The 18,823-nt window shown below is 45.6% G+C and overlaps 1 protein-coding gene across 11 annotated transcripts; it reads right to left on the reverse strand.

Moving 5' to 3' along the window:
* Window positions 1–11,781: 11,781 nt before the first annotated feature.
* Window positions 11,782–18,213, reverse strand: LOC123160860 (shaggy-related protein kinase GSK4). Of its 11 annotated transcripts, none has more exons than XR_006480426.1 (10): window positions 17,776–18,197; window positions 17,209–17,265; window positions 16,442–17,125; window positions 16,028–16,322; window positions 15,884–15,939; window positions 14,281–14,342; window positions 14,044–14,200; window positions 13,877–13,950; window positions 12,994–13,079; window positions 12,019–12,136 (listed from the first exon to the last, which is right to left on the reverse strand). XR_006480426.1 is itself a non-coding variant. In XM_044578712.1 (3 exons), exons 1-3 carry the CDS (start codon window positions 17,935–17,937, stop codon window positions 16,976–16,978), a joined length of 369 nt encoding a protein of 122 aa, XP_044434647.1. In that variant the 5' UTR covers window positions 17,938–18,203; the 3' UTR covers window positions 16,441–16,975. The 11 variants fall into 11 exon arrangements, 1 of the variants encoding a protein (XP_044434647.1); XR_006480430.1 differs by lacking the exon at window positions 12,019–12,136 and adding an exon at window positions 12,144–12,162 and having other exon boundaries at window positions 17,776–18,198; XR_006480429.1 differs by lacking the exon at window positions 12,019–12,136 and adding an exon at window positions 12,184–12,674 and having other exon boundaries at window positions 17,776–18,198.
* Window positions 18,214–18,823: the final 610 nt, after the last annotated feature.

An 18,823-nucleotide genomic window follows, 5' to 3' on the forward strand; every position in this document is an offset into this window, starting at 1 on the left:
AGAGCACGACGTGACCTCCCGGACGCTGACTACAGGCGGCCCCCGCGAGCGAAAAGACAAGGAGTCGGCTGCTAGCCGCAGTCGGACGCGCTTCACCATTGAGCGCGACGAAGAAGGCCGTCCAACAGTCATGGAGCGGCGAGGTGACAACCCGCCTCCTCCTCTGCCCCGCAGGGAGAGATATCCCTCCCCGCTGCCTGTTGAGCACCCGACGCTCAGCGGCCGGCTGGGCCGCCGTGAAGGAATCGGCGAGAACGATGCCCGCCATCGGATCGACCGCCTAGTGTGATCCCTGGTGCTAGAAGAGGAGGATGATGTCAGCCCACCTTGTTTAGGCACCCGCATTCGCGACGAGCCCTTTCCCAAAGGGTTCTCGCTCCCAAGAGACATGCCCAAGTACAACGGCTCGGTGAAGCCGGAAGACTGGCTGATAAACTACTCCACTGCAGTCAGCATCTCAAACGGCAACAGGCACGCTACCTTAAAGTACGTCCCCCTCATGCTCCAAGGCACGACACGCACCTGGCTGAACAGCCTCAAGCTCTACAGCATCAACAGCTGGCTGGACTTCACAGAGGTCTTCATCCGCAACTTCACCAGCACGTACAAGCGGGCGCCCAAGCCGCGCCAACTTTCCCTATGTGTCCAAGGCCCCACCGAGTCTAGTCGTGACTATCTGACGCATTGGGCCGAGCTCCAGAACTCCTGCGAGGGGGTGCATGAGGTGCAAGCTATAGAGTATTTCACCAGCGGGGTGAGAGAAGGCACCCTCCTCAAGCACCGACTCCTCTATGACGAGCCGGCCACACTCGACGAGCTGCCGATCATAGCAGACAAGTACTCCACTGCCGACTCCTTAATGAAGTCGGAGCTTCGGGTGGACGCCTCTGGAAAGGTGCTCCCTCCGGCTCCTAGAATGCAGGCCGGCAACACCAGTCGGCGCCCGCATCAGAACGACAACAAGCGCAAGGCCCCGATGCCGACTTCCACCAGCCGGCAGGTGGCAACAGTTGACGACCAACAGCTGGAAGGGCAGCCCATACCCAAGCATCTGAAAGGCGGCAAGCCGGCTTGGCAGCCTGCTTTCTCTTACCAGCAAACCCTTGATGCCCCTTGCAAGTTCCACAGCGGCGCGAAGCCGTCCAACCAAACAACCCGGAAGTGTCATTGGCTCACTCGAATCTCCAAATGCGAAGGGTTGCTGCCTCCTCTGCCTGCTGGTCAGCCGGCTCCGGCTCCTCAGCAGTCGGTGGCCCGCCCAGCAGTCAGTGTCGTCCAAGACGAGTTCCCTGAAGAGCATGCAACCTACATCGTCTTTACAAGCCAAGCTGACGACAGACGCAGTCGGCGCCGACAGCACCAAGAAGTCAATGCTGTCACCTCCAAAGTTCCAGAGTTCATGCACTAGTCTGAGAAGCCCATCAGCTGGAGCCGGGCTGATCACCCAGAGGTGATGCCTTCTCCAAGTTCCTAAGCCATGGTGTTGGATGCCACCTTTGCAACAGAGCGGCAGGCCGCTCGTTTCTCCCGAGTCCTGATTGATGACGGAAGCAGCATCAACATCATGTGCCGTGACACCATGGAGAAGCTGAACATCAAGACGAAGCAGCTCTTGCCCAGTCGGACTGTCTTCCACGGCATTCTACCCGGCCTTTCATGCTCACCAATCGGCAAGATCAAGATAGACGTTCTTTTCGGAGACAAAGATCACTTCCGTCGTGAAGCAGTTTGGTTTGAGGTGGTGGATCTAGAGAGCCCCTATCACGCTTTACTTGGCCGACCTGCCCTGGCCAAGTTCATGGCTGTGCCCCACTATGCCTACCTCAAGATGAAGATGCCGAGCTCCAAGGGCATCATCACCATAGTCGGAGACTACAAGAAGTCATCCGCCTGCACTGCAGCCAGTAATCGGCTGGCCAAGTCCCTCATGATTGCTGCTGAGGAAAAGATCCTTGACCGGGTTGTGGCCATGGCCGGCAAGCAGCCAGACCTGTCGCCCGATCCCAAGGAGTCGGAGCACCCGGAGCACCCGGATTGGGCTCCTTCCAGCTGGCCAATGAAACAAAGAAGATACCTCTGGACCCGGAGCACCCGGAGAGGTTTGCCCTTGTGGGAACAACCCAGGACAGCAAATAGGAAAGCGAGCTCGTCGATTTCCTCCGTGAGAATTGGGATATCTTCGCATGGTCCCCCAAGGACATGCCGGGTGTTCTGACGGATTTCACCGAGCACAAGCTACATGTCCGAGCAGATGAAAAACCAGTCAAATAACCACTACTAGGGAAAAGCCTATACACAGAATCTTACCAGCAGGGCTCCTCAAAGTACGACGCTACTGCTATTTAGCAGCAGCATGTGATAGCAAAACGCGCTGCTGAAAGGAAAATAGCAGTAGCGCGTCCACGCCAAACCGCGCTACTGCTCTAATTGCCATGACCTCGCCCCCCCCCCCCAGCTAGTTATAGCAGTAGCGCCCTATACTGAACCGTGCTACTGCTATAGAAGTTAGCAGCAGCGCGCTTCGAAGAAAACCGCTACTGCTAAGATCGGCCCACAAGTTTAGTCCCACCTCGCTCCGTGAACAGGGTGTTTACCACCTTAAATATGTTATTTCTGAAACTATCACAACCAGTTGGTCTTCACTGAACTCTATGTGTAAAATTTGTGGCCGCAATATGAGTCCTCTCCAGTTCCTACCGGAGAGGACTCATATTAACAATTCAGATTGTACACAAAAAGATCATTGATGGCGAATGTATTTTTGCATTGACGTATTTTTGTATAGTTACACTTAGCAGTAGCGGTTTATCTGCAAAGCACTACTGGTAGTCCAACTTAGCAGTAGTGCGTAACAATGCACAGCGCTATTGCTATTCAGATTAGCTGTAGCGCGTTTTGGCAAATGCGCTGCAACTATCCCTACCTTATCCCCATGCGCAGGACCGACCCTCTCTCTCACTCACACTGTCACTCTCGCCCACGTGCCGATAACCGTCGTCGTGCGTCGCCGCCGCCGCCTTCGTCCGTCCGCCGCCGAGGTACTCCCCTCCTTCCGTCCCTCCTCCCTCCTCCTCGCACATCCTCCCTCCGCCTACGGCCGCCCCTTCCTCCTCCGCCACCGCCCTCCTCCCTCCGCCTGCGGCCGCCCCTCCTCCCTCCTCCGCCGGCAGCCCTCCTCCCACCGCCCTCAACCTTACCGCCGCCACCCGAGCCCACCCAGCACCGCCGCCTCCCGATCCCGATCCCGCCCTTGCCGCCCCTACCTCTCCGTCGCCTCCCACCCCCTTTTTCTCTCTGCTTAGTTAGTACTAGATGTTGTTTAGTAGTAGTAGATGTTAATTTAGGGTTCATAGCTAAAGATTTTTAGTAGTAGTAGATGTTAATTACTAGTAGTGATGGTACTAGTTAACTAGGGCAGTATGATTAATAGTAGTTGTAGTTGAACTAATTTAGTTGTAGTTGAACTAGTTTAGTAAGTAAATTAATAAACTAGTTGAACTAGTTGAATTAATAGAACTAATGTATTTTTAGTAAGATAATTAATATAACTAGTTGAACTACTTTATTTTTAGAAAGAACTAGTTTTTTTCTATTTATAATAAGTTTATATTTAGTAAGAACTAGTTGAATTAATAAAACTAGTTGAACATGTCATATTTGTTGTTATTTTTTAGTTTAAGCAATTATTCGGGATGTATTAGTGATAACTTATACGGTTTCAGGTGACCACCGTCGTCCCCGTCACCGACCCCCTCCGACATCCCCGCCGTCGTCCCAGTCACCGACCCCCTCCGACATCGAGGTGAGACAAGCCAAATATCCTTGTATATCTTGTGTTACTCAAATAGGATATGTGGTTGCCCAAGTGGCCGTTCATGTTCAGTTTACACCTCCGAGTGGCCTATGTTTTGCCGGAGTGTTGATTAATTTCCGTTCCGGCAAATTTCAGGCGCTCGATATGTCCTTTTTTAGCAAAGGTCATGCCTGATTTTTTCGTGAATTCTGGCATGACTTGTGCTAGAATATGTAGGAAATATCGAGTGGCCTAGATTTTCTCAAAAAATAATGATCTAGTTTAGGGTTTTTAGTACATATATTTAATTGTACAAGTTTAATCTTTGAATTATGAACATAGGAAATGTCGTACTCGGTATGTGCAGCTGGTGCCACGACGATCGAGGTATGTGCGACAAGTTCGTTGAGCTGGACGAAGATCAGCGCTTCAGCATTAAGCTCGAGGAGACCTTCGATGTTGAAACGGTACGCAACAACGACAAGTGTTTTTTTCGTAATTAAGCATGACTTCAACTATTTCAATGTCTAATTTTCATCTTTTACAATTCGACTAGCTTATCCTATGCCATGCAAGACGCTATGTCTTGGAGAGGATGGGTTTTGAAGACCATGAAAATTTTGAAACAAAGAAAATACACCTAAGGACCCGTCATGATATGGATTTTGAAGTAAATCTGTGCAATTCTTAGAGCGTAACCCATTTTGGTTGCCAAAATTGGGAAGCACTTTGCAAAATGTATGGTTTTTATGAGGGTATGATTATCACCATGGATCTTGGTGATCCTGACATCGAGCAAGACAATATGGATATTTGGGTCCTTGTTCATACGCTTCCGATTGTACCGCAATGTGAGTTTCTCAAACATAGTTATTAACTAATTTATATTGTTTATTTCAAAATAGTTGACAGCTTATTTCCATTGACAACTTATTTTGATTCTTCAAAGACTGTGCGGAAGATGGTAGACAAAACCCACTACACCAATGGCTCCAAATTAACTTATAAGGAGAAAAATTAGCTGATCGCATTTTGTTCTTGAGGATTACAATTACTATTATCGAACTCCTCCAAATTATGGTGAATACGTGCCACTAGTGGACGTGTTGAACCACGGTAACTTCTCAGGAGATACCCTGGTAACATTTTTTACTATTACAACATTCGTGCATCTTCTGCATACTTCTAAAACTAGTACATCATTGCTAACTACGAAGTTATTACTATGTTTTTCAACAGAAACTCCCGATGGATTGTGTGCCTCATCTGATGTATCTGAATGGCCGCCCTATAGTTCTGAACATACTGACAGGTAAATCTAGGGAGCTCACCTGTGCATATCGGATTTCTAAAACCGGTGAACACATGTTCATCAAAGAATGGAAAAAATGTATGGACATTCGCAAGGAGGTTCTTGGAAGTAACATTCAGCGAAAGGCAAGAATTGGAGACAGGCTAATCTTCATTCTCCATAATGGAGAGTCAGGGGCTATCTTGTTTTTTGCTATTTTACCTTAGAAAATGTAGTAGGTCTTAATCAAATGTAGTAGGTCCTATGAGGTACAATATGTTTATTATGTGGTAATGTGTTAGAGTTGATAATGAGGAGTACTTGTGATTACGACTAGTGACCAATTTGCTATGTGATGTCATTGATGAAAACGATGATCTTGAGGAGGTGTTATATGACAATGATGTATTATGATGATAAGTTGTTAATGATATGATGATGATGATGATGATATTATTATATCATTGGGTGAAAGAACCGCGGATTAGTTTCAAGTGGATGGACATCCACTTGAAACTAGTCCACGGTTCTTTCACCCCGTGATGTAATAACTCATTATGATGTAAAAATGATCTCTAAATTCCTGTTGTATGGAAATTTGTGTAAAGGTGTATGAATACAACATGAAATAAAAAAGAAATAAAATACTAAATAATAGTAGTAGCGCGGGAAAGGAGAAGCACTACTACTAATTACCAGTAGTGTTGTTCTGAAGAAGCGCTACTACTAAGTCAATTTAGCAGTAGCGTGGGTCTAGGCGCGCTATTGCTAAGCTTTAGCTGTAGCGCCTTATCACTAGCGCTCCTGCCCGCGCTACTGATAGGCCTAAAACCCGCGCTGCTGCTAGGCTTTTCCCTAATAGTGAACCCCTCCGCCGACTGTCAGAGGAGAAGAGAAGAATTGTTGGTGAAGAGATAGCCCCGCTTCTGGCAGCCGGCTTCATTATGGAAGTGTTGTTTCCAGAATGGCTAGCCAATCCAGTCCTTATACTGAAGAAGAACAAGAAGTGGCGCATGTGTATAGACTATACCAGCCTCAATAAAGCTTGCCCCAAAGATCCATTTGCTTTGCCCCGGATTGATCAAGTGATAGACTTTACAGCCGGATGCGAGCTGTTGAGTTTCTTGGATGCCTACTTAGGATACCATCAGATCCAGTTGGATCCAGCCGACCGCCTGAAGACCGTCTTCATCACACCATCCGGAGCCTTCTGCTACCTGACTATGACATTCTACTTGAGAAATGCCGGTGCCACCTTCTAGCGTTGCATGCAGAAGTGCCTCCTCAAGCAACTCGGCAGAAATGCCCACGTCTATGTAGACGATATTGTGGTGAAGACAGAGAAACGCGGCACCCTACTGGAAGATCTCAAGGAAACATTTGATAACTTGAACCGCTTTCAGATCAAGCTCAATCCTGCAAAATGCGTGTTCGAGGTACCAGCCGGCCAGCTCATTGGCTTCCTGGTCTCTAAACGCGGCATTGAGTGCAACCCGGTGAAAAACAAGGCCATAGAGAGGATGGAGATTCCCACCTGGCTGCAAGATGTCCAGAAGTTCACCGGGTGCCTAGCTTCCCTTAACCGCTTCATTAGTCGGCTGGGAGAGAAGGCTCTTCCCTTGTATCAACTCATGAATAAAACCACTCACTTCGAGTGGAACGACCAGGCGGACGAGGCTTTTCACTAGTTGAAGAAGATGCTGATCACACCGCCTGTCCTGGCAGCTCTGACTAACAAAGAACCCATGCTCCTTTACATTGCCGCAACCAGCCGGGTGGTCAGCACAGTCATCATGGTTCCGCGCCTAGAAGAAGGCAAGGCACAGCTAGTCCAGAGGCCTGTGTATTATTTGAGCGAAGTACTGTCAACCTCAAAGCAGAACTACCCCCACTACCAGAAGATGTGCTATGGTGTGTACTTTGCTGCCAAGAAGCTCAAGCCCTACTTCCAAGGGCACCCCATCACGGTCGTCTGCACCGCCCCGCTTGCCGAGATCATGGGAAGCCAGGATGCGTCTGGCCGGGTGGCCAAGTGGGCCATTGCGCTGGCTCCTTATACCATCTTCTACCAGCCTCGCACCGCCATCAAGTCCCAAGTGCTGGCCGACTTCCTCGTTGACTGGGCCGAGACCCAGTACCTGCCACCAGCACCCGACTCCACCCATTGGCGGATGCACTTTGACGGATCCAAGATGCGCACTAGTTTGGGAGCCGGCATCGTCCTCACCTCTCCCAAAGGCAACAAGCTCAGATACACATTGCAAATACATTTTGCCGCCTCCAACAATGTGGCCGAGTATGAGGCGCTCATACATGGGCTCCGGCTGGCCAAAGAACTTGGCATCCGTCGGATCCTGTGTTATGGCGACTCAGACTTGGTGGTCCAACAGTCGTCTGGAGATTGGGACGCCAAGGATGCAAGCATGGCCAGCTACCGCTTCCTCATTCAGCAACTCAGCGGATATTTTGAAGGGTGCGAGTTCCTTCACGTGCCACGGGCCAACAACAAGCAAGCAGATGCCCTGGCTCCAATCGGCTCCACCCGGCAAGCTATACCAACTAGCGTCTCCCTTCAGCGCCTCCTCAAGACATCTGTCAAGCCGTCACCAGAATCAGATTCTATCTTCGTGCCGCCTGACCCTGATACAGTCGGATCCGACTTGGGGATCTCAGCAGCCGGCTCAAGGACTTCGGCCGGCGGCTCGGGGACTGCTACAGTTGCACTCGGCATGGGGACTTCAGAATCCGGCCCGGGGACTTCAGAACCCAGCCCGGGGACTGCAGCAGTTGGCCCGGGGACTTCAACGACACAATAGATGGTGGCCGACTCCAACCCACCACCTCCCAGCCCAACCGCCCTTGTCGCAGTAGCCGTGTTGGCAATAGAAGAAGTCACAACTCCATCATGGACCCAGCCCATCCTCAACTTTCTAGTGAATAGAGAGCTGCCCACTGAAGAGATCTTGGCCAGACAAGTTCAATGCCGAGCTGGAGCCTACACAATAGTAAACGGAGAGCTCGTTAGGTGCAGCGTGACTGGAGTCTTCCAGCGTTGCGTTGAGCCAGAGAAGGGTATGGCAATCCTCAAGGACATCCATCAAGGCGAGTGCGGCCACCACGCGGCATCAAGATCACTTGTTGCCAAAGCTTTCCGCCATGATTTCTTCTGGCCAACTGCTTTGGAAGACGCCAAAGAGTTGGTCAAACACTGCAAAGGGTGCCAAGTATTCAGCTCCAAGCAACACCTGCCGGCTTCTGCACTCAAGACCATCCCCCTCACTTGGCCCTTTGCCGTCTGGGGGTTGGACATGGTGGGCCCATTCAAGACAGCACGTGGTGGCATGACACATCTGCTTGTCGCCGTAGACAAGTTCACCAAGTGGATTGAAGCAAAACCAATCAAGAAGCTGAATGGGCCGACTGTCGTGACCTTCATCACAGATATCACTATCCGGTATGGCATACCACACAGCATCATCACCGACAACGACACAAATTTTTCCAAAGGAGCATTGGCCCGTTTCTGCGTGACGTAGGGCATCTGACTGGACTTAGCATCCGTTGCCCATCCATAGTCAAACGGCCAAGTCGAGCAAGCAAATGGCCTCATCCTCTCCAGCATCAAGCCCCGACTGGTTGAGCCACTGGAGTGTTCGGCCGACTGCTGGCTCGAGGAGCTGTCGGCCGTCCTCTAGAGCCTGCCTACCACTCCAAACAAGTCAACTAGCTTCACTCTCTTCTTCCTTGTGTATGGTGCCAAGGCCGTCATCCCAACTGACATCGAGTTCGACTCACCTTGAGTCACCATGTACACGGAAGCGGAGGCGAGGGAAGCGCGATAAGACGGCGTCCATCTACTGGAAGAGGCCCGACTGTTAGCACTCAGTCGGTCCGCCAACTACCAGTAGAGCCTGATGACCCACAAGTGTAGGGGATCTATCGTAGTCCTTTTGATAAGTAAGAGTGTCGAACCCAACGCGGATCAGAAGGAAATGACAAGCAGTTTTCAGTAAGGTATTCTCTGCAAGCACTGAAATTATCGGTAACACATAGTTTTGTGATAAGGTAATTCGTAATGGGTAACAAGTAAAAAATCAAATAAGGTGCAGCAAGGTGTCCCAATCCTTTTTGTAGCAAAGGAAAAACCTATACAAATTCTTATATGAAGGAAAACTCTCCCGAGGACACATGGGAATTATCGTCAAGCTAGTTTTCATCACGCTCATATGATTCGCGTTCGTTACTTTGATAATTTGGTATGTGGGTGGACCGGTGCTTGGGTACTGCCCTTTTTTGGACAAGCATCCCACTTATGATTAACCCCTATTGCAAGCATCCGCAACTACAAAAGAAGTATTAAGGTAAACCTAACCATAGTATGAAACATATGGATCCAAATCAGCCCCTTACGAAGCAACTCATAAACTAGGGTTTAAGCTTCCGTCACTCTAGCAACCCATCATTTACTTATTACTTTCTAATGCCTTTCTCTAGACCCAAACAATGGTGAAGTGTCATGTAGTCGACGTTCACATAACACCACTAGAGGAGAGACAACATACTTCTCATCAAAATGAACGAATACCAAATTCACATGACTACTTATAGCAAGACTTCTCCCATGTCCTTAGGAACAAACGTAACTACTCACAAATCATATTCATGTTCATAATCATAGGGGTATTAATATGCATATAGGATCTAAACATATTATCTTCTACCGAATAAACCAACTAGCATCAACTACAAGGAGTAATCAACACTACTAGCAACCCACAGGTACCAATCTGAGGTTTTGGGACAAAGATTGGATACAAGAGATGAACTTTGGCTTGAGAGGAGATGGTGCTGGTGAAGATGTTGATGGAGATTTACCCCCTCCCGCTGAGAGGATCAATGATGATGATTTCCCCCTCCCGGAGGGACGTTTCCCCGGCAGAACAGCTCCGCCGGAGTCCTAGATTGGTTCCACCAAGGTTCTGCCTAGTGGCGGCTGTGTCTCATCCCGAAAGCTTGCTTATGATTTTTTTCAGGGTAAAAGACTTCATATAGCAGAAGATGGGCACCGGAGGCCTGCCAGGTGGCCCACGAGGCAGGGGGCGTGCCCAGGGGGTAGGGCGCGCCCCCACCCTCGTGGACGGTGGGTGGACCCCTTCTGGTATTTTCTTCGCTCAGTATTTTTTATTAATTCCAAAAATAACTTCCGGAGTTTCAGGACTTTTGGAGTTGTGCAGAATAGGTCTCTAATATTTGCTTCTTTTCCAGCCCAGAATTCCAGCTGCCGGCATTCTCCCTCTTCGTGTAAACCTTGTAAAATAAGAGAGAAAAGGCATAAGTATCGTGACATAATTAGTAATAACAGCCCATAATGCAATAAATATCAATATAAAAGCATGATGAAAAATGGATGTATCAACTCCCCCAAGCTTAGACCTCACTTGTCCTCAAGCGGAAGCCGATAACGAAGAATATGTCCACATGTTTGGAGACAGAGGTGTCGATAAAATAAAATACGGACATGAAGGCATCATGATCATTCTTATGCTCAAGTAATAATTTATCCACAATGTCAAGTATGAATCAGAAACTTCATTGAGGACTAACAAACTATGCTCTCGGTCATTGAAGCAATTGCAATTTATCATAACATTGGAAAGAGTCAACATAAGAGCTTTTCAGCAAGTCCACATACTCAACTATCATTTAGTCTTTCACAATTGCTAACACTCACGCAATACTTATGGGTATGGAGTTTTAATCGGACACAGAGAAAGATAGGGGCTTATAGTGTTGCATCCCAACCTTTGGCCTCAACGGTAATGTCAACAGTAATAGTTCATGCTAACTTACATCCAATTAAATATATATATCAGGATCTTTCCAACACAAGGTGCTTGCCAAAGGATAAATTGTAAAAAGGAAAGATGAAGATCACCATGACTCTAGTAAAAGGTATAAGACAAAAGTAAAAGATAGGCCCTTCGCGGAGGGAAGCAGAGGTTGTGATGTGCTTTTATGGTTGGATGCACAAAATCTTAATGCAAAAGAACGTCACTTTATATTGCCATTTGTGATATGGACCTTTATTATGTAGTCCGTCGCTTTTATTGCTTCCACATTACAAAATCGTATAAAGCTTATTTTCTCCACACTAAAAAATCATACATATTTAAAGAGAAATTTTATTGCATGCAACATGACAACTTACTTGAAGGATCTTACTCAATCCATAGGTAGATATGGTGAACTCTCATGGCAAAACCAGGTTTAAGGATATTTGGAAGCACAAGTAGTATCTCTACTTGGTGCAAAAAATTTGCTAGCATGAGAGGGAAAGGCAAGCTCAACATGTTGGATGATCCATGACAATATACCTTTTCGGATATAAAAAAACATAACTCATTACATTGTCTTCCTTGTCCAACATCAACTCTTTAACATGTCATATTTTAATGAGTGCTCACAATCATAAAAGATGTTCATGATAGTATATTTATATGTTAGAACCTATCTTTCTTTATTACTTCCTATTAATTGCAACGATGACAAAAACTATGTTTGTCAACTCTCAACAATTTTTATTCATCATACTTTTTATATGTGAAGTCATTACTCTCCATAAGATCCATATGATCTCTTTTATTTCTTTTTATTTTTTCTTTTATTCCGTCAAGATCAAAGTAAGATAATCAAGCCCTTGACTCAACACTAATCTTTATTATATATAGCTCACGGACTCGATTACATAGAAGGATCATAAAGCAAAGCTCCAAACTAGATCATACTAAAACTTTATTCTACTAGATCAAGATATTACCAAAAGAATCAAACTAAGAAAAACAGTAAAGATAGGAGTGTGATGGTGATACGATATCGGGGCACCTCCCCCAAGCTTGGCAGTTGCCAAGGGGAGTGACCATACCCATGTGTTTATGTCTCCTTCTTCGAAGGTGGTGATGATGGAGTTGTTGATGATGTAGGCTTGTCGTCCATCTTTCATGGCATAGGCTCACCATCATAGAAGGATGACCGAGTCTTCGGGATCCTCAAATCTGCAGCCAAACTCATCCTCTTGAATCTATACTAGATGACCCGTTGCGCCAATGGCGCAAAGGCCGAGCGTAAGCTAATCGGTGTAAGAGTGTGCATTAACATATTGTTGTTCAAAAAAAATAACTCATATACTATATGCAGTAAGTACATAAGATTGAAAATGGTGCACTAAGTCATGTAGAAAAGGACTCTTGAGAAAAATAAAAAATTGATGGGAATAATCAGGATGGGACAGTGCTTGTAAGCATTATATCAAGAACCAGAGCTATGGCAAAAAGCATGGTGATTTCATATGTTAATAAACCTAAAAATGTAGCAAGATGACTCTGAAAAACAAATCTCTTGATAGTGCTCTCTGGCAAGTGTTGCAGAGATGAATAAAACTAAGTCACAGTCTCTATACCAACGTTTTCCTGTAGGCTGGGTGTAGTATACATATATTGGGAGCTAAAGTGTCTTTCAGCACAGCATCTAAAATAATGCTTGGTGAAATGTGTACAGGATCCATTTGGAAATCTTAAGATGATCTTGTAAGTGCTGCAGATATGATCACAGGGAAGCTTTGATGAAAACATTGAAGTGAAAGCATGCATAAAAGGAAAGGTTGTTTCTTGAGTCACAGTGTTCTGGAAACAAAAGTAGAAGAGGAGTCCTTCACATATGTACAATAAGCGATGATAAACCGCTTTTGACCATAGAGACAACAACAAAATAGGAAGATCATAGACTACATCATAGACTACTTTTCACCATAGAGGCAGCAAGGAAGGACTAAAGTCTATACATTTCTTGCTCAGAGTACTCCAACCCAAATCGGAGAAGGGGCATGGTTAAATCGAAGATGTGTTAGTCGTACCGTATGTACATATATAGATTACGCCATGGAAGAACTACTGCTTCGCTTTCTTAGGTATGTCAGCCCCCTTGCCGGTATTGGTTGTTCTGAATTTGATCCATTAGCAAAAACCAAAGAGATGTTAGTAATTTTGTTCCCGACGAGAAAGCCTAGAGCTCTAGAATGTTGTAGAAATAATAAGAAAAAAAGATTAGACATAGGAACTGCAGAAAAACATAAACGACAAGAAGTCTCATTGAACCTTAGCACATAGAAAACCAATTATATAGATAATCAATCTGCATGCACATGGAACAAAAAACAAATAAGAATGCATATAAATATGCTGAAGGTAAAGGAATGTTTTACTGAGCCTGTCATAAATCTAAAAACAGCAGTTCTAGAAAGAAAAGGCAGATCAAATGACATTGCATGCATGAGTGAAGAAGGAAGCATGGTCAATATGCACAAGGAAGACTGTTTTGAACTGTAAAGAACAAAAGACCCATAGGATTCCTACATGAGAGACTAATATTACTGGATAGGCATCCAACTTGCAATGCATCGTGAGCAATGAAACAGGCAAAAGCTGAGTTTTTTTTGTGGGCAGGTAATTAATCCGCATACACCAGAGAGCTCAGAACAGCTAGTGAGCCTGGTAACAAACTTGTATTTAGTAAATTTTTAAGAGGTATGACCAAGTAGCAAGCGAAACAATAAGTGGATGCTAGAACTTATATCAGAAAGAATACATATCAAATGCACATACTAAAGCAGGAACCATTTCATAGTCTAACAGCAGAACTTAGTTTGTTCCATAAAAGGCAGCGCAAGACGCAACTAAATTCAATGCCTCTCTCATACGTGTTGAAATAGTTAAATGTAACAGGTCATGAGTCTATACCTCTTGGGCTTAGAGGGGTCAGGAAGGGTGTTCTTTGGATCCTCAGCAACTGCACCTTTAGTTTCCTGTCCAACCTGTATAATTTGGTGCCATCATAGATTATTGTACATCAAGCATGGTTTGTGCAGAATAGAAATGATATTTGCATCTTAAGCATAGGCACGAACATCTGGCATGGGTGCAGGCTGAACAACATTTCCGGCAGCGGCAACCTCTTCAGTTTGGCTAGCCACCTTGGTAGTAGAGGTAGAAAGTTCAGTGTCCTTAGATTTAGAGGGTCCAAGACAGAGTTTGCGGCGAGTACTTTTTGGGCACGGTGATTTGCTGATTTTAAAAAAACAGCAGTCATAAGCAAAGAGGAAGAACTCTCAGAATGTATGATAGGACAAAGGAAGGGCCGATACCTAGGAGTTTTAGGCACAATAGCCTGTCCTTTTCCTTTGAATGCAGATATAGGAGTGTTCATCTGCCAAAGAAACAGCAAAGGAATTAAAAGACTGAAAGAGAATTTGAAAGAGGAAACCAGCAGCAGGAATACCTCATCGAGAGGCATCACAACAAGTGTAGAAGGGAAGGGAGCTACTTCCTTTCATTGACACAGGGGAGAAATGAAATATTAATACTTGTGTGGAGATGGACTCAATTATATTAGAAAATTAAATAATGAAAAGGACCCCGTTTGTAAATAACTTGTTCATGAGAAGAAGAAAAACTGGGATATGAAAAATAGATTTAATACAGAAGCTTGATGCCACCTGTAGACATATGTAGTAAATTACAAATACTTTTGTGGGGGTTGCCGTGAAACAAGTTTGCACAGAAAATCATGATTATGCATGCCACCTAGAATAGAAATTAACCAGTGAGAAAGTTACATCTCATACAGAAGAACTTTCCTGGCACCTTTACCAAGACAGGGAAAAGGTAGTCGCTCAGTTCATTTATAAGATGTTGTAGCCAATTCAGACATCACCCAAAACAGTTCATGTTAGCTGGCTGAAACGTCTTATAAAAGTGCACGGAGGGAGTATATCTAATTGTAACCACCATCATAGGATTCAATGAAAAAAATTCACAGGGTGTCACTTCTGCATAACAGGTTGATTCTACTGGAGAGAAAACTGAGTCGGACAACTTATTTGCTGGTGCAACTGTCCATGTTGGACAGTCGTAAGAACCCATCTTTTGTAGTGCATGCATTACAGTCATTCCTTATTCCACCTACATTTACCCAGTAAAACCTCTACAACATAGACATTTTCTTTTAATACCGAACACAATGTCCTCCCTTTTTAAGTGTGTGTTTGAAGCTTCAGAAAATTCAAAACAAATCTTACATGTACATTTCAGAGTGCACTAGTATCTTCAATGTTTTGTGAAGAGACATCATTTGATTTGCCATCTGCACCAAAACGACAAGAACGAGCTAAAAAGCAGCTTCATCTGCTCTATTTTTCTGTCGCACAGGCCACAGAAATGAAACAAGTTTCCTCATGCTTCCGAATATTAAAAAAATCACTCTCATCAATGATTGATTATTCTGTGAGCTTGCAAAGTCATAAATATGAACCATCGATATGTGTGAATTTTCTAGAAACATTTTGAAGCTGATGATAGGGTTCATATAGAGAGGGGAAAGAGGCGGGCGCGAGAATACCCGCAGACACCATATTGAGCATAGATAGTTCTTGATACCAAAATAAGATAAATCTTAGTGTACTGACACTAAGAATTTTGGATATTAGTTGCGGCCATGATTATGTGATATCTACCAAACTTTAAAAAAATATGTGAGCTAAAACAAAAAGGGAGGCATACAGGAATCATTTATTTTGTTGTAGGCAACGAATTTAAGTCCCAATGCCACTATCCCCCAATTCTCTCTCTCTTTCGAAGAAAAGATGCATTCTATATAGAAAATAGGTCACTGGAATATAAGCAAAATAAAATAAATCATAACATCAAAATGAGGAACAAACGTGACTTTGTTAGAGAGAGATAATCCACCTTGTTCTTCACCAAAATCTTCCGCAGGATTCTTCTTCTTCTGTTCTTTCTTAGATCTACACATATCGTGCAAAGAAAAATCAAGAAATGAAAATCAACTTTATAGCTAGCTAGCAAGGTCTGGATGCATCAGGGAAAAGTTACCTCTGCTCTCCTGTAGTGGGTTAATAAAGTTGGAGTTTGCTGACCAGAAAAAAGTTGCTAACTAACTCCATGAGCACCAGCATTGGTCCGGCGGTTCACTGGTCCGGAAGTATCGATGCTCCAAGTATATTAAAAGCCAACCTAGTGTAATTTTCATCTAAGAATATATAGCATTGACCTTGCGATATACTTGTATGCGGATTTTCTCGGAATCTCACTTCAGTAGCACATATCCATACATACATACATACACATATAGCATTGACCTTGCGATATACTTGTACGCCTTTGTTGCCTATACATACATACACATATTCAGTTGACGAAGCATGATTTACTTTATACTACACATATGATCCTAAATCTACTAAATCAGAAATGTCCTAGCCAAGCTACAACCTTTGGAACATATACCTTATTTTGCCTGATGGTGCGCAGTGTGATGGCTACGAACAGCAAGACCTGAACAAGAATACTGAAGATGATTCCCATCCAAAGGCCCTGCCCAACTGTATAAGGAAGCAAGTGAAGACAAGTTCAAAAGCAAGCATGAAAACCCATACATGATAATCGAGTAAATATGTTCAGTGTTCACTGATACATTTTCTTCAGAAAGGGGATGACCCTGGCCTCTTCATAAGTGATGCACACAGAAAGTATTCACTAATACATACCAAAACATTTTGTGGCTTCACATCCTTGTGACAGACTCCAGAAACAGTATGAATGTGTGTGAGCCCCCTGAATAGCCGCCACCAATGTTCTAGAATAGTTGCACAATGGCAGGCACACATTTCACATTTATTCACTGGCAATTCACAAACCTGATAGGTGTAAATCTTGACATAGATAAGTGACATCCCCTGTTTGGCAGTACTGTAGTTCTTAAGCATGCGATAGATTGTCTCCAGGACATACTCCATGACAAGGTTCAGAAACAGCTCATCTCTACTTGTGGTTGAGAAGAAGCAGTACTTGAGGGAGAACAACCTTGAAATGGTTAATCAAACGCATAAGCTGCAGCTCCCGGTTCTTGTACGGTCGGTCCTGCAGTACCTTCTTAATGGCCACTGTCTCCCTAGTTTCCAAGCATTTAGCCTACACATGCAACCATTTCGCTAAACATCAGGCTAGTAATCAACAACATAAACAGAGCAACAAACAATGGCTAGAGCAATCACCTGAAAGACGATGCCAAATGAAGTGCCCAGAACGCGCTCCGCCATATAGCTAACTGTCTGAGAAACAAAGCAGGACATTACCAACTGGGCGGCAAAGAGGCATCAGTTGTTGCTACATAACAGAGTTGAGCCCTAGTGTCAAAATCTAACTGAAACCGTCCAAATTTGTTCTGAAAACCCATAGTATTGAACAGCCCACATGCATATTCAGAACAGATCTCGAGCAAAGCATAGTTGCATGAGGATCAAACAAATGAGCACAAAAATAGGCCAACAAGCTCCATCGTCCTTGATAAATCCAGTCACTGTCTACATATCTAAAGAGAGAATAGAACACATACATCTCACCAAGGCAATACTGGCCATACAAACACAGACCAAGAGACACAAAGGAAACGTAAGAGACGCTTAGCTCACATTTCACTAGCCTGAGCTCGCCCACGCGCTGCCCTCGGTCCCTCCAACTCAAGGGCGACATGAGGAGGCGAGGGAGGAGTCACCACTGGCGAGCCAGAGGGATGGGAAGAGGACGAATCAGAGATGGAGTAAAAGGGGCGGAAGGAAGACCTGCAACGGCGACAACGATGGCGGCGCCCTTCTTCGCCTCGTACCCTCCCCAGATCGGGGACCAGAGCAGCCGCGCCCGCCTCTGCCGTCTCGCGCCCGAGCGGCACCTCTTCGCAGCTCCCCTCCGCCGCCGCTCCTCTCGTGCCGCCGCCGATGCCGCATCAGCTGCTCCCCTGCCTCGAGTCGGCCGCCACCACGGAGCCTAAATGGGAGGAGGAGAAACACGAAGGGGAGGAGGTGGCATGGTGTGGGTGGTGGAGTGCCTGGACGAGGGGACGAGGGGCTCGATGAGTGGAGGGATTGGGGGCTGGAAGAAGCGAGGGATTGGGCTAGGGTTTTCACCGCGCACCGCGCTATCCACCCCACGCGTCGCTTTTCTCTTCGCGTGGTGTGCTGCACCTCACACGTAGCGCGGTTCGGTGGCCTTTTTTTCCCTCGCGTGGTAGCATGCGCTCGAGGCCTTCGTTGTGACTACCACTCTAGGAGGCTTTATATGTTAGATTAGATTCATACTCATAGTATTGATTTTGCAGGTCATAGATCTGGGCTTGCAGGTGCTCGATTTTCTCATGAAGCTTGAAGATGGTTTCCCTAATGTTCTTTGCATCCAGCTTGTGGTTGTTGGTGAACTCCGCGATCATCATGTGGTTGGCGTTGAGTCCGCTGAGGGAGTCCTGGATTAGGGGGTATCCGGACAGCCGGACTGTGTACAACGTCCGGACTATTGAAGCGTGAAGATACAAGACTCAAGACTTCGACCCGTGTCCGGATGGAACTCTCCTTTGCGTGGAAGGCAAGCTTGGTGATCCGGATATTATATTTCCTTCCTTGTAACCGACTCCATGTAAACCCTAGCCCTCTCCGGTGTCTATATAAACCGGAGAGGTTGTTCCTTAGAAGGCCGATCACAATTACAATCATACCATCATAGGCTAGCTCTTAGGGTTTAGCCTCTACGATCTCGTGGTAGATCTACTCTTGTACTACCCATATCATCAATATTAATCAAGCAGGAAGTAGGGTTTTACCTCCATTGAGAGGGCCCGAA

This window comes from Triticum aestivum, chromosome 7B (genome assembly GCF_018294505.1).
Source record: "Triticum aestivum cultivar Chinese Spring chromosome 7B, IWGSC CS RefSeq v2.1, whole genome shotgun sequence".
Classification (NCBI taxonomy): Eukaryota; Viridiplantae; Streptophyta; class Magnoliopsida; order Poales; family Poaceae; genus Triticum; species Triticum aestivum.

Bases quoted from the DNA above. Each gene is read 5' to 3' on its own strand.
- LOC123160860 (XM_044578712.1), bottom strand. From the start codon at position 17,937: ATGCGGCATCGGCGGCGGCACGAGAGGAGCGGCGGCGGAGGGGAGCTG. The intron at 17,266-17,775 runs GTCTTCCTTCCG...TTTGTTTCTCAG, and splicing joins CATCGTTGTCGCCGTTGCAG to ACAGTTAGCTATATGGCGGA. The intron at 17,126-17,208 runs GTGATTGCTCTA...TTGCATGTGTAG, and splicing joins CATTTGGCATCGTCTTTCAG to GCTAAATGCTTGGAAACTAG.